Raw genomic sequence first — 16,587 nt, forward strand, 5'->3', positions numbered from 1 at the left:
GCATCTGTTTGATTGCAGGAGCCCACAAGAAGAAGAAGTCGGCCTCCCACCCTGGGATTCCCCAGGAGGAGGCCTGCCCCATCAGGCAGAGGGTTTGTCGTCCGGCTTGGAAGCTGGATGTCTGACCAACCAAGAAGTCTTAGTTTGCAGCTTGGCGGTCCTGCGAGAACTAGACAGTCTGGAGAAAGGCTGTCCTTTTGCTCTTCCCTGAGGGCGAAAGGACCATAAAGAGAACTGCCTAGGCTTTGATGTAGCTATTGATGGCAGACCTGCAGATCTGCCAGAGTAGCCAATATCTTATCCAATTCTGCTCCAAAAAGTATGTTTCCATAAAAAGGCAGGAATTCCAGAACCTTCTTGGATCCTGCATCTGCTTTCCAGGACCTTAACCAAAAGGCTCTACGAGCAACAACCGAAGCTAACGATGCTTTAGAAGCCAGGAGTCCAGCATCTATTGCAGCTTCTCCCAAACAGGAGGCCACTTCCCGTATGTGGGAGATATAGGTCAGCTGTTCTCTGGTAGCATTTGGTAGAGTGTCTTCCAATGCCTTCGTCCATTCTTCAACAGCCTTGGATACCCAGGCCGCAGCCATAGCCGGCCGGGTAACAGCTCCACACAATTAAAACACAGATTCAAGACATGGTTCACATTTTCTATCTGTAGGATCTTTAAGGGAGGATGCGGACAATATAGGCAAAGTAGCGCTCCTGACTAAAATGTGTCACATGAGCATCCACAGTAGGAAGGACTTCCCACTTTGTACATTCGGTAGGTGGGAAAGGATACAAAGATGGTAATCTTTTTCTAACATGGAACTGTTTATCCGGAGTACTCCATGCTTCTCCCATAAGCTCAGTGAGCTGCTCAGACTTAGGAAACTCGGCTCATCAGCCGCTTAGGTGCTTTAATGGCTACCGGTCTGTTTGCCTGCAACATTTGCTGAAATATAGCAGCTGACTGAGCCGTACTCTGACTAGAGTGGACATAAGAGCAACCCAGATGTGGGAAAACCTCCTCAGCTGGATCTGCGACTGGGCTGGGGGAGGGGCTGTCAGGGAGAGCCTACTTCCCCTATGCTGTATTAATCCCCCTGGGTGGGCTGAATTTAAAACCATGGCCACCGCCCCTCGTTGGTCTAGTGGGGAAGCGGAAGCACAGGTGGCTCCACTACAGCAACCTCCGACAGGTCTCCAACCGCCGGAGGTACGTACTGCCACGTAGTTCTCCACCTTCCCTGTGTCCCCGTGCTTCGAGCTGCAGTCCCAGGTCCCAGCATCGGCGCTAGCCAAGTTCGGACTGGTGACTTTGGCGTGCACCAGCGGGTTACTGGTGTTGCGGCGCCAGCGGAGGTAGATGGAGCAACAGCACAGGTGTCTAGCGCTGCTTGCTCTGTAGTAAAAATAAACAAAAAAACCCATATAATAAAAGCTTGGGTCGGCCTGCCAGTCCTCCTGTTTTAAAGATGTGTCTGAATCCTGCCGCAGCTAACGAAAACTGAATGCCTGTGGGTAGGGGCGGGGATATGTGGAGGAGGACACGAGGCATCCTGGGAGCTGAAAGCTTAACTGTTTGGTGCCTGGATCACTCCAACCACATTCCCCATGGTATCCCTGTGGACCCTGAAGAAGAAAAATAATCATTAAGTACAGAAACACCACAAAGACTGACTTTATTCAACTTAATAAAGAAAGTGTTATAGTGCCAGGCGCTCAGTAACATTTACATTTTCAAAAGAGAATTTTTACAACCTGAAACACGTTAAGTCAGTTATAGAGGCATCTGGCATCCATTGCATAATATAGGAGCTGAAAGCATAAATTGTACTGTTGTGTACATACAAATATGCACCTGTGAATTTATGGCACATGTTTTCATATACACATAGCTGGAACTCTAGTGTACAGATGTGTCTGTCACAAAGATGCTACCGTCAGCATCCAGAAGAAAAAGGCGTGGCCGACTTATGCCCTATGCCCTTACTGTACACGTGGAGGCTTCATGCTGTGTGTGGTAGAGGTAAAGAGCCTCAAGACATTAATTGTCTATTGACAGACAGGACATGTGTCTTTTGGCTGAAATGTCTGCAAGCTAACACAAAAAAAAAGCCCCCTGTCCACTCTGACCTGCATCCAATGTTGCATTAGAATTTGCCATCACTTGTCTCCTGTATTACACTCCAATGTTGACTTTCAGCTAAAAAATGACAAGATCCACATTTGCCAAATAGCAATGTAAAAAAGTGCCATAAACTGCAGGAGGTTGTGATCAAATATGTACTGTACTAGGAATACATATTTGGGAAGAAGGGAGGCTATAATGCAATGGATAAATATTAATTGCATTTGCATTGTAGTAAAAACAAATTTGTGATTCTTACGTCAATGAGGTCAGACAGGTCGTGGATGTAGTATTTGAAGACAGACGCGTTGGTGGCTTCCAGTGCCAGTACATACTCATTTCGAGCCTTGATGGCCTTCACTTTGTTCTCTGTGTATTTGGCCTGGCGCTAGAGGAATAAAACAAGTACGTTACAGAAAGGAAACTATCAGACCATGAGCAGCTCGCCCATCAGTACACAGTAAGACGGAGGAGAAACAATGTGGCAGACAGAATCAATGTGATGAGGCACAATGCTAATCCTACATATACTGTTCATGGGGCAGAAATAAAACAGTCGGCAGTTGTATTAACAGCAGAAGTGGCAAATTAAATCAGACTAAGGCCGGTATCCAATTAGCCGTGGTAAAATTACCTAGTCCGGTACTATCCAATTAGTCCCGATGCCGGCACTTATTGGGGATTTTGTTTCGCCGGCCTCATAAATCCGTGATAAGAAGCCATTTTTCTTCCGATCATGGCAGTGAAAATACATGGTATCTGCAAAAAGTTGCGGACGTATGTGTTTTTGTGAGAAAAACCGAAATTTTTTTGCTGATAATTGGATACCGGCCTAAAGAAGAACATGAAATTTCTTCTTAGAAAGTAATCATATACAACAGAGAAGTGGACATATAAAGTGGAAAGACATATTTGAATGACCCTATTTTTCAATATACAGATAGACTACAAACATGATCCTACTATGCTTAGACACATCACATGTACGGTATAGTGACAAAGCATAACAAGAGAAAATAATAACAAAGCAGGCAGATGATCCTAATTCTCACCTTCTCCTTCATCTTTTCGATTTTTCGAACTGAGCTGCGCCTTATGTGCTTCTCATCCAGACGGACACTAGTGGCGGTGTCTGGGGAGCGAGGGGTTTGCCGATCTTCCTGTCTCACTGATCGGCTCATCTGCTTCTCCTCTTGCTTCTCTGCCTCCTTCAGCTTACTCTGCGCGGTGATGCTGTCTGCGTTATACATGTGGTAGGTCTTCATCACCTGGAATAAGAAATAAAATGACTTCAAAATTTCAATTTTGTAAATGTTTAGTGCACAATAAATTCAGCAAATTAGTGGGTGTTCATTTACGCCAAGCATTCACTTGGGCGAATAAAATAGTAGAGGGCATATGGAAGTAATGGTACGTCGAAAAAAAAAAAAAAAAAAATGTGTATATTATAATATATATATATATATATATACACACACACAGTATGTAAACACATATGTATATATACATACACACACAGTCGGGTCACATTATTATGACCACCTCCTACATTTGACGTCGGCAGAGAGAGAGTAGCCCGCAAAGTACGTCACGTGCCGTCCACTGGCTTGGTGGGTATATGAGGTGTGCGATAGGCCGTCTGCACTCATTGCTGTCATGGTTAAAAGAGTTGATTATTGGTTTTCTTGCCAAGGAGAGCAGTATTTCTGAAACAGCACAGTTTGTGAACTGTTCGCATACTGCTGTGGTGAAGATGTATCGTGACTGGACAAATGGCACAATTGCAAACAACTAATGTGGAAACTGCAGAGCACCACGTGCCATTGATGAGAGAAGTAAACAGCGGCTATGAAGGTGCGCGAGGGCCATCTGACACGCTACAGTGGAGCAGCTCACCGTCAAAATGAACCTGGGGGCCATCAGACGTGTGTCTAAAATGACAGTTCAGCGAACCCTGTTGCGTGTGAGGCTCGGAAGCAAACAGATGCTCACTGCACCCATGCTAAGGTGCATCGGTGTAACAGGCATCAATTTTCACGCCTGTATCGGAATTGGATCTCCTCTGATTGGTGCCGGTTGCCTTCTCCGATGAGTCACGTTTTCTGCTTCATCGAACGGATGGATGTTGTCACGTGTCAGGCGAGAAACATCGGAGGACAAAAACTGCAACCATTGCTGGAAGAACACAAGCTGGTGGTGACAGCGTTATGGTTTGGGGAATGTTTTCATGGCATTCTCTAGGCTCACTCATCCATGTGGAAGGCACCCTAAACCGATTTAGTTATGAATCCATCCTTGCAGAGCCAATACACCCATACATTCTGATTGTCTTCCCTGACGTGGATGGGATCTTCCAGCAAGACAATGCGACATGTCACACTGCTATAAATGTCCGAGTGGTTGAACGAGCACGACCAAGACTTCCAAGTACTTCTCTGGCCCCCTAATTCCCCGGACTTTAACCCAAATGAGCATCTGTGGGACCACCTCAATTATTGTGTTCGCTCCATGGGTATTCCACCACGCACCCTCCAGCAGCTGTGGGATACATTGCAGTCAGCATGGCTCCAGATACCTGTGCCAACATACCAGCACCTTATTGAGTCACTCCTAGCTGCTGTACACGGCGGTTACTCTGGTTATATATATTTATATTTACACACACACACACACAGTATTTCTGAGAACATTTGGAAATTACAACATGTAATCTTTTATGTGAAGGCACAGAGATTAACCCCTGAAGAAGTCTCCAAGGAGACGAAATGCGTAGGGTCCTTGTTTTTGATCCCAATTCGGTAACTACATCACTACGAATACATACTTTAAACCTAACGGTGAATCGTCCATGTTCAAATGTCTAACCCTGTAAACCTAATCAGCATCGTCTAAAATTGTATTAGTACTGTACAAAATGTTTTTTATTGTAATAAATTGTATTTAGTTTTTATAAGGATGTCAACAGCTTTTTGTCCACAAAAACTACTAGGTTTTTATTTGAATGTTTTTATACTTCAATAGTAGTATTTGAAGTACACCACACAATTTTAAGCAAAGGGATCTCTTAAATAAAATAACTGAGTCAAAGTTGAGCTGCTGTAATAAATGCAATATACACGTATGTTGCAATATTGAGAGAAAAATATTCTCTTGGTGTAAATCCCAATGTAGTAACTCTACCTGCAAGATGGGCAAGTCGCAGGGAAAACTTTTCCCAAGTGAGTCTGGAGTTAATGGTCTAAACCGGTTATTCCATCTTTTGAATAATTAACTAATAATTGAATAATTGATGGTAAAAACCTGAACTAGACTATGATTGTCTGCTATACCTAGGAAATGTTGGCAACTACTAATTACAAAGCCTTTCCACTACTGTTGTACGGCATAAATTACAATCTGGTGTTTAATATTCACACATTTTATTCAACACTGGAAGCTTAAGTACTTTTATTAAAGAAGAAAAATGCAGCTAATTATTATAAACATTATGATTCATCACTGCTTTCATCTGTAGGTGAAGACGGAACAAAAATCCTCCTTATTCAAAATGATCTGAGCAACCAATGCAAAATGAAATGAATTAACACCTCCCTTTTCCGCTATAGATATACTAGATGTGGGATGAGCTACTGAGTATTGTCTTTTTTCGGGGTCATTTCAGACATTTACAGATCTCTATTCCTCATGCAGTCACTCTTCCCATAAATGAACACAGTAGGAGTTTGATAACCATGATGCAAATCCCCAGCACTCACTGTGTAGAGCTCATTTAAGACTTTCATGAGGTCCTCATGCAGCTGCAGACCAATTTCTTTACTCTGCAAAGACACAAAGCAACACATTCATATTTTAATCATGGCTATCTAGGTATGCATGAATATATATCAAGAAACATTGACTGTGCATATCAAAGGGTGTAGCTAGTCTACGGTAAGAAAAACATCTTAAAACAGAAGTGTGGAGGAATACAGCATCTTAAACATTATTTTTAGATTCATTTTGACAAAAAAAAAAAAAGAAGATACATTTTCTTTTAATCTCTCTCACTATGTATGTATGTATGTATGTATGTATGTATGTATGTATGTATGTATACACACACACATACTAAAGGCCCCAGTTTAAAAGTCTGTCTATTCACTTGGGCTAATCTCTAGAGAGACTTTGATGGGGTTTTCACTATTCTATACCTCATTGGTCAAGGGCAATTTACATACCTCCCAACTTTTATGGTCCATTAAGAGGGACACTTTGTGCACAGAAGGGGCGCGCGTCCGAAAAGGAACGGGGCTTCACAGGGATGGGCGTGGCCTCTTGAAAATGGGGCGGAGCCTCAAGCAACGCCCGTTTATGTCACTATAGGGGGCGTGCCCAGCACTCTCCGAGATGTTGGGCAGCCCCCAGGCTCTCCCTACACTGGTGAACAGATGCATCTGTTCCCCTTTTGCACACCCATATGTGTCGTCCCCAACTTCCCCTCCCCACCGCGGGACACTGTGGCCCGCGGATGGGACAGCGGGATAGTCCCAGAAAAACGGGACAGTTTGGAGGTATGGGTTTAAGGTGTATGAACCATTCATCTGTGACAAAAGGGAGCCGAGGCAGTGACAATTTTAATGAAGCAAGTCACAGAAAAAACTGTTGTGTGGCTGCTGCAGGGGTGAGGGCAGCGCTCTGATTGGCTTTCACTGTCTCAGAGAGACAAGCAGAGCTAGCAATGTGCCCTGTTGCTTAGCAGAAGCCTAGAGAGGGAGTCAGGGACTGAGCAGGGTGATGTCTAAAGCAGACAGAGTGAGAGACAGCCTCCAAAGAACCCATGAAGAAGCCCTGATGCAGACAGAGAAGCCAGGAAGGAGTCAGGGGAGGCATAGCTATCAGGAATTAAGAAACAAACCATTGGAACACCATCAAATATTTTCCATTCGATGGTGGCAAACATCGGACTGCCATCATCAAATGTAAAACCACTACCATCAGAACAAAAACATTGATGGTTAGTAACTATCAGATTCCGATGCCCGTCCCTACACTGAACCTTCAGGCAGATTCTAGCCACCACTCCGCCACAGTGAAGTTCTCCCTCTCCAGTGTGATGTTCCCACTCAGTCACATGCTCTCTTTAAACAGGAGGCACCTCCCATGGAAGTCAGTGCTGTTCTTGGACAGGGGCACCACGGCGAGGAAGCTCAACAGGTAATACATGGTACACTGTGCAAAGAGGACATTGCTCATCGCCATGCTCAGCAGCCGGGGTGCGCATGGAAGCTGCGGAAATATACACAGGTACCCCAGCCCCGGGGACATGCTGCTGATAATACTTACGGTGGCTGCAATACAATACTTACAATAGCAATTACAATTTCCTTTTCTTTTTTCTGTACCCACTTTAATTTACCTTATTCTTGAAAAATTCTAATAAAAATTATTGAAAACAATAGCTGCAATACCAATCTCTCATCCATGATCCCACTGCCCTTCGCAGCACATCCCAGTGGATGGGCCCCAGTCAGCTGCAGGGCAGCAGCTTTGGGAGTTATGGTGACACTGGTCAGATGCAGGGGACAGGAATGAGAAGCATGAAACTGTTGTGATATGCAGGGGGTAAGAGTATGAAGCAAGAGGCTGTTCTGAGGTGCAGTTGCTGTGGTGACATAGGTTGTTATGAGATGCAGGGGGCTGTGCAGAGATTAAATTGCTCTTGTGCTGTCAGGGTGGGTCCTAGTAATTACATATATAATTCCAAAATGTTGCAATTGTAATCAAACGCGATGTAGAAGTGGTCCCCATCTTCATTTAATCCTGTTGTAAAACTGCAGGCCTCTTAAACTGTAAACTCTGACCTCCAGCCCTTTACCTTCATAGGACAGACCCATGATAGGACTTTTCCATCAAAGTACTTTACATTATTGACTTGTAAATGCTGTTCTGCAACCTACACTAAATAGATTGTCTTTTTTTCCCCTCTAACTTTCGCTGTATACAACTATGTACACTACACGGCCAGAAGTATGTTGACGTCCTATCTAATTCGCGTGTTTGACCATTTCAGTCACACTCATTGCTTACTGATGCACAAAATCAAATATACTTATCCATCTCTATAGTAAGACAATAGCAGTAGAATGGGTCATACTGAAAAGCACAGTAACTTTTAAGTAGCAGAGTTATAGAATATTTTCAACAAGTTAGCTTGTCAGACTTCCGTCCTTCTAGTGTTGCCCCCATTAACTGTACGTGCTGTTATTGTGAAATGGAGAAAAATAGAAGCAACAATAGCTCAGTTGAGAAGCGTTCGGCTACACAAAATTGCTGCATAGGACTGCCAATTGCTGAAGCGTGTAGCACTTAAAAATAAACCAAACATGGTTGCAACACAATCCAGTGACTTCCTAACTGACTCATCTGCACAAAAAGTGTACAGTGAGAGCTTCATGAATTTGGTTTCCATGGTAGAGAAGCCAGACACATGCCCCAGATTACCATGCGCAATGCCAAACGTTGGCTGGAGTAGTGTAAAGCACACTGCTAAAATAAAGCTTATCCGAGGAGGCGTTTTTTTTTATGGTCCGACCTTCGTTACAGTGAAAGGAAATATTAATGCTACAGCATACATACTAGAGAATTGTGTACATGTGGCCACAGTTTGGGTAAGGCCTATGTCAATAATAGAAACAAGATGATCTGAAAACATGCGCAAAAAGACCTCTTAAAGTGAAGCCGCCCTGTTGACATAAATGGAGCCTTCACCACACTCTAGAATAAATAGTGGATAGCAAACAATAGTGTCCAACAATGGCGCATTTTCAAGTGTCCACCCGTTGTGTAAATTCTCCTACATAGATATTCCACTTAGTTCTTTAACCTTTCTTTTTTTCCTTTTAACTTTAAAGTAGCTTCTGTTCCAGATTATTAACCTCCAAAAGATCGATTTTATCTCAGAGAGAAAAAAGGATAGAGATACATAGCATAATACAGTTTTTCTATCCAAAAAAAGATTTATTCACACAAATAAACTCACATTAAAAGTTAAAAGGAAAAAAAGAAAAAGAAAGGTTAAAGAACTAAGTGGAATATCTATGTAAGAGAATTTACACAACAGGTGGATGCGCCATTGTTGGACGCTATTGTTTGCTATCCTTTCCTATGTCAGCCTGACAATGCCCCTGTACAAAAAGTGAGGTCCATCAAAAAATGATTAGCTGGGTTTAGTGTGGAAGAACAGGACTAGCCTGTATAAAACCTTGACCTCAACCCTATGGAACCCCTCTGGGATGTATTTAAACACCAACTGCTTGCCAGTCCTCATCACTCACCATCCATGCTTCACACCTCAGTAATGCTCCTGGGGCTGGATGGATGCAAATTTTCCAAATTCTAGTTGCAAGCATTCCCAGAAGAGTGGAGACTGTTAATGTAGCAAGGAAGGGGGTCAACTCCATATTAATGCCCCTGGATTTGGAATGTATATGGGTATGATGTTTGAGTGCCCACATAAAATACTGCAGGATGGTATGAATAAGTATGCATTCTCATTTCAATCAAGGTGTCACTCAAATATTAATTAGTAACAATGTGGTTTCCGTGCATTATCTTCTACAGGTTGAGTCTCCCATATCCAAATATTCCGAAATACGGAATTTATTTGGCATGACTCAGATAAAGAAACCTTTGATTTTTGATGGTTCAATATACACAAACTTTGTCTTAGTCACAAATTATTAAAACTATTGTATAAAATTACCTTCAGGCTGTGTGCATAAGGTGTATATGAAACATACGTGAATTTCATTTCTGTACACAAACTTTGTTTGAGCAACAAAATTATTGAAAATATTGTATAAAATGACCTGCAGGCTGTGTGTATAAGGTGTATATAACACGTAAATGCATTATGTGTGTATATTTGGGTCCTAAATTAATTTCATTTCTGTACACAAACTTTGTTTGAGCAACAAAATTATTGAAAATATTGTATAAAATGACCTGCAGGCTATGTGTATAAGGTGTATATAACTCGTAAATGCATTATGTGTGTATATTTGGGTCCTATTCCCAAGATCTTTAATTATGGTATGCAATTATTCCAAAATACAGAATAGTCCATTATCCAAAATACCCCTGGGTCCCAAGCATTTTCTATATGGGCTACTCAACCTGTATTATGATTTGACATTTGTAGTGCATGATAATGTAATTATAAGAAGTGGAAAAAATGGCATAATGTATAGTTTCTACTTTAAAAAGCATATTTACCAGTTTGGGTAAGTATCACACTTTAGATTCAGCATATTAATTGATTGTGCATCTTTACACAACATAAATACTGTTCAAAAGGTAATATTCTAGAGAACTGAAACCGATTTCTTATTTTATATCTTCTTAGAAATATTTGTGGATTGATAAAGACTATTCATTTTAATCACTTTATAGTAACAGTATCTGTCAGAGACGACATGCCATCTGCAGTTAATTGGCGGTCAACAGTAGCCAGTTTGGCAGCTAAAGTATTAAGAGTACTGTCAAGCTCTGCACCACATACTAATGCTACAAAAAGTCTAAATAGAGCAGGTTTGCAAAGAATCACAAAAAAGGTATATATCTGAATGGCAAATAAACAAGGATTGGACGTTAGCAGCAAAGGAGATATATAATATTCTTTATTGAAAAAGTCACAACATAAAAAAATTATTAAAGAAATCCAAATCTAACTAGCTGCTCCTAATTTACAGAGCCAGCCATATGATTAATCCATGAAAATGGCCCGAATTGTTAAGGCTTACCAACAACAAAGCTCCAGATTGTGGTTTAATTTGTAAGTCTGTGTAACGTTAGATTTGTTAATGGGTGGTGCAGCTAGGATTTACTGAAAGGGGTAAGTTTTTCTATGATGATCATATTTCAGCATGTTAAATGAGGTGTACTATAGAGTCGGCATAGCTTTTTGGGCATAGAATAGACTCACCTGTCCGGCAGCAGTGCCCCTAGAAACTATTCAATCAGACAACTATGGTGGTATCATGACCCCTCTACCCATAGGAATGTTATAATTCCAACATGATGCTGACCTTTTGGTGCCAGTATGTGATGCCCATTATGTTACAGTACATACAAAGACTGAAGAACAGGGGGAATTTGAAATCCAACCCCTATGACAGGTCTTATCCTGGCACTACATCATCCTAAATAACGCCGGCAGAATACAAGGGACACACTGGCAACAGGAGGACGTGACAGACGGGAACAGAAGGAAAGATTGTTGGGGGGAGGGAAGGCTCTGGAGGTGATGCAGGGTTGGTAAGTGAACTGGATGAGGAGATACCCTGCAGAGCTCGGACACCAGATGGGCACAGGACAGGCTACTGCACACACAGATTTAGCTGCCTTAAAATCCTCTATAAAATGTTATTGTAATATCCCTCTTCATGCGCAAGTTAAGTGTAAAAACATGAGAGATGGCAGATATAGCTCTAATGACAAAGAAAAATGTGCGTCAGACAGAGGAGAAATGCTCCTATGGGAAAAGACTCAGCTTGGCTACTTAACCCTGCATTCTCTACCACAAGGCAGACATAGGCTTGCCACAGTACAATACTTCTGGACAGACAGGTTTCCCTAAGCCAAATCCCGCAACTGCCATTACTTATTCATGTAGTTATTTTTTCTAAAGGCTACTAACGCAGTAGGGGGCATTTGCTGTCATATTAATTGTTAATACCTTCCATTTCACTGCCATCTCCCTATGGGACTTTCATCTGCTCTAACTACAAAGGCAGGAAGGGGACCACACGTTGTGCTGGCTCTTTATCTGTACTGTCCCCGTGGGAGACACCCAGGAGGGAGGGGCAGACCGGAAGTTAGAGATGTAATCTCCTATATAGTCGCTGGCTGCATGTCTATGATGTAAACCAGTGAACAATCCAACTGGCTCCACAATAAAAATGTTAGCTCACTAAATTACAAACACCATCTCGCTTCAGTATTTGGAATAGGATGGAAGATTGTTTTATTTTAATCTTGGCAGGATCAGCATGGATGTATTTTATTTCTCTATTGTGTTTATCATTCTGGTCTTACTCTGCTTATATTATTTATCTACTATTTGCAGCCAATTTAATAAGGCATTTGAGTTTATGGTCATCTCTCAGTCCTTATCAATAATAATTAATTATCCTTTACTTTGACATCATATATATATATATATATATATATATATATATATATATATATATTTATTTTTATTTTTTTGGTCTGTTTTTTTTTTGTCTGTCTGTCCGGTTATGCATTTGGACACCCCTGCAACGATTGGGATGGAATCAATGCGTGGTCCTCCAGTTGGATCGTGGCCAGGGTTTAGGGGGTTAGTGTCCCGGTTGGACCTCCTGTTGGTGGACACTGGACAGAACTGAGACTTGGGGGAGCCTTTTCTGAGCCTTCCACTGGATAGATTTGGATGAAAACTTCCCAGAAGATACTAGGGGGTTGAGGTCCCAGGCAAACCTCCCGTTGGTGTAAACTGTGCAGAACTTTGTCCCAGGGACGATGGGCAGAACTTTGGGAGCCTGTTTTGGGCTTTCCACTGGATGGATCTGGGTGAAAACTTCACACAGGGGTTGCAGTTGGTCTGGGACGCCTAATGGAGTGGTTGGGGTCCTGGTCGGACCTCACGGTGGAGTGCTTCGGACAGAACTGTGACCCAGGGAGCTTATTCTGGGCCTTCCACTGGATGCATTTGGACGACATCACATAATAAAACTTAACTTGAATATTTACACCCAGGCAGCGCCAGGTACTTCAGCTAAATATATCCATCTATCTTAACTATTAAGTTTTGGAGTTGTAAGAAATTGGATGCTGGCATAGGATCAAGTTTTCACATTTTTGTTCAGAGTGCCGGCAGAACTGTGGAGAATTATATATATATACATATACACACACATACATACACATATATATATATATATACATACACACACAACTTTGACCCGGCACTAACTAAAATAATCAATACTTTACCCCGTTGCCCTCTTCATAGCATATGAAGCACACAGATCAATACAAGCGCCACTCAGAGGTTTTTGAACAACATGACAGACACTAGTATCGTGCTGTTCAAAAACCTCTGAGCGCCGCTTGTTGTATTGATATATATGTATACATGTATGAATTTTTATTTTCAATCCCAGATTTGCCAAGGTAATGTCTACTCTGTATGAGACTGGGGACTTAACTGAGCACTCTCTGAATATTTGAAGCGAATAGTATATAGAAGCCAGGTCTGGAATAATGTTTTCTGCCTGTCCTGCTTCCAACCACTACAGAGCTCTACAGCCACTGAAAAAAACATATATATTAGTCCCTATTAAACCTTGATAATTTAATTTTTAATGCTGAATTAAAAGACCGACTGCCACCCTTTAATTCTACCACATTACCATATATAGGGACTGATTTGTAACGGCAACGTGTACATGGTGACTGTGCAGACTAAAGCACACGGACGGCATTCACTACTGCGTACGGACTGATCTGTCCTCCAACCATACCTCCCAACATATGGGCTTGAAAACGAGGGTCTCCTTGCATGCCCAAAGAAGAGGTGTGGCCTTGTGGTGACCACACAAAACATCCCCACTGTCATCACTCTGGGGGTGTGCCCAGCACAGCCGCAGATGCTAGGCTACCCCCAGGCTCTCCCCGGCATGGTGTAGATGTTGTGCAAATGCTCCTGCCCAAAACCCACCCGCAGCTGGACGGCGGGATAGTCCTTAAAAAGCGGGACAGTTGGTATGGTACGACGCACCACACTATTCGTGAAATCGCCATGTCTGGGCATGGATCTGATCTGTCTAGGAAGTGTGTCAAGGGCATGTCGGACAACTTTCATGCTCGATCGTAGCATACAGATGGAAGTGGGACGTCAGTTCCAGACGAATGATGGTGGCTGTGGATGTAAAAACAGTGGGCAGGATAGACTTCCATATGCAGTCACATGGATTTTTTGCATACACGGGCGGATTCTCGCATTAGCATAAGCTAGTAAGGAGGCTGCCACAGCCATCCAGAAAAGCAGCCGCAGAAGCATCAGATTCCGAACCAGCCCCATAATGAGAGTTCCTTAGATCAAGGTTACAGAATATAAGGTTTGCTATTATTGTGACCTATCTTGTTGCAGAAATACTCTGTATCATTGCTGACATCCATGCTCTGTTAAATCATAAATGATATAGGTAAACATATAGCCTAGAGTTAGTTTTAAAATCAATACTACTTATCTGAATGGGCTGCAATATAACTTAGTTTGCTAAAAGTGTAGTTACTTTATCCCCCCCTCTCACTTCTAAAGTAAATTATCACCACCATAACTCTAGTAAAATGCCATTCCCCATCAACTCTGTAGTAACATGTATACACTTCACCACTGTAATATATACCCCCCCCCATCACTACTGTAGAAACTTATTCCCTCACATCACTGCTAAAGCAACACACACCCCTGAATATTTACTACTTGTCCTCCCTGTCTTGTACAAGCACAGACTGGCAGTGCTATCAGTGCCTCATTCATTTGAATTTGCTGTCAGATGGACCTCACCGAATCTCCTCCCCAACCCCCTCTTCAGTTAAAAGGAACAGGTTAACCCTAAATTCATTATTATACTGATAGATTATTTTAAAAACAAAATAAGACTTATTGATCGACGACTTGATTAAATTGTTGTTTGCATTCCCATATCTGAGAGAGCTTTGCTAGGTAAAGCCACGCAGGTATTCTCCAATTTTTCATTATAATCTGGTCTGTAGTGTCATCGTTTTATGTATGTACAATCAATGACAATTTATTTTATCTCTGCAATGGAACAAGCATGGCAGCTCCCACTCATTAACAGTCATACACAGACAGAAGTTTGATAAACAAATGCTTTTGCTGAATATATGTAATAACTACTTTTGAAAAAAAACAGATGTCCTTTACTTTTTAGAAAACTTTCATTATGGCTGCTGACTCTAGAAGACATACATTAGCTGAAATTTTAACATGTAAAAACAACTGAAAAAAAAAATGAGCAAGCAAGGCAAATACAGATGTAAATGTGGCTCCAATTACTGAAGCATTTGACGTGAACAAACAAATTGCAGTTCACTGAAAGTGATATGAATTTCAAATGTTTATCTTAACTTGCAGAAATAAGACCGTTGCTGAAGAGATTCTATTGTTATAAACTAAATAATTCAAAAATCTAGAGTTTGACCTTGCATAGGTATGCTAAACTGTGTCATCTGAAAGCCCTTGATGCAGAATTGAACATGTTTGTAAAGCAGGACAGATATGCTTCAGGACAGTGCATACGACTCTACGGGCGATGCGGAACTCTACGCATTCAATTGCAAATCTTAAGAACTGAGGGCTATGCAGAGATGGAAGTTTATCATTTGCACCAAGTATAGCCTGGTGCAAGTGATCCTTGATGATGAGTTTCAATCCAAGTTTACGGCAAGGGGTGGGCACAGTGCAAGATGCGCACAACTCTGCATACAGGCAAATACAGTCAGTTCCATAAATATTGGGACATTGACAGAATTTTCATATTTTGTCCTCTATTCACCACCACAATGGCTTTGAAATGAAACAAACAAGATGTGATTTAACTGCAGACTTTCAGATTTAATTTGAGGGTATTTACATCCAAATCAGGTGAACGGTGTAGGAATTACAACGGTTTCTATATGTGCCTCCCACTTTTTAAGGGGCCAAAAGTAATGGGGCAAACTAAACAATCCTAAATCTAGCTTTCACTTTTTAATACTTTGTTGCAAATCCTTTGCAGGCAATTACAGCCTGAAGTCTGGAACGCATAGACATCACCAGACGCTGGGTTTCATCCCTGGTGATGCTCTGCCAGGCCTCTACTGCAAATGTCTTCAGTTCCTGCTTGTTCTTGGGGCATTTTCCCTTCAGTTTTGTCTTCATCAAGTGAAATGCATGCTCAATCGGATTCAGGTCAGGGGACTGACTTGGCCATTGCATAACATTCCACTTTTTAGCCTTAAAAAATGTTTGGTTGCTTTTGCAGTATGCTTCAGGTCATTGTCCATAGGCACTGTGAAGCGCTGTCCAATGAGTTCTGAAGCATTTGACTGAATATGAGCATATAATATTGGCCAAAACACTTCAGAATTCATTCTGCTGCTTTTGTCAGCAGTCACATCATCAATAAATACAAGGGAACCAGTTCCATTGGCAGCCATACATGCCCACGCCATGACACTACCACCACCATGCTTCACTGATGAGGTGGTATGTTTTGGATCATGAGCAGTTCCTTTCCTTCTCTTCTCTTCCCATCACTCTGGTACAAGTTGATCTTTGTCTCATCTGTCCATAGGATGTTGTTCCAGAACTGTAATGGCTTTATTAGATGTTGTTTGGCAAACTCTAATCTGGTCTTCCTGTTTTTGTGGCTCACCAA

General features: G+C 41.9%; 1 protein-coding gene across 2 annotated transcripts in view; it reads right to left on the reverse strand.

The window, feature by feature from the left end:
- Positions 1-16,587, reverse strand: part of SRGAP2 (SLIT-ROBO Rho GTPase activating protein 2) — a 153,973-nt gene that overhangs the window by 50,016 nt on the left and 87,370 nt on the right. For both annotated transcript variants that reach the window (XM_088448563.1, XM_088448564.1), the window contains exons 5-7: positions 5,875-5,937; positions 3,172-3,387; positions 2,379-2,507 (exon numbers count right to left, since the gene is read on the reverse strand). In XM_088448563.1, coding sequence (XP_088304689.1) covers positions 2,379-2,507; positions 3,172-3,387; positions 5,875-5,937 — 408 coding nt within the window. The remainder of the gene's footprint in view (positions 1-2,378; positions 2,508-3,171; positions 3,388-5,874; positions 5,938-16,587) is intronic.

Source organism: Taudactylus pleione, unplaced genomic scaffold (genome assembly GCF_031769625.1).
Source record: "Taudactylus pleione unplaced genomic scaffold, aTauple2 ptg000458l, whole genome shotgun sequence".
NCBI classification, from domain to species: Eukaryota; Metazoa; Chordata; class Amphibia; order Anura; family Myobatrachidae; genus Taudactylus; species Taudactylus pleione.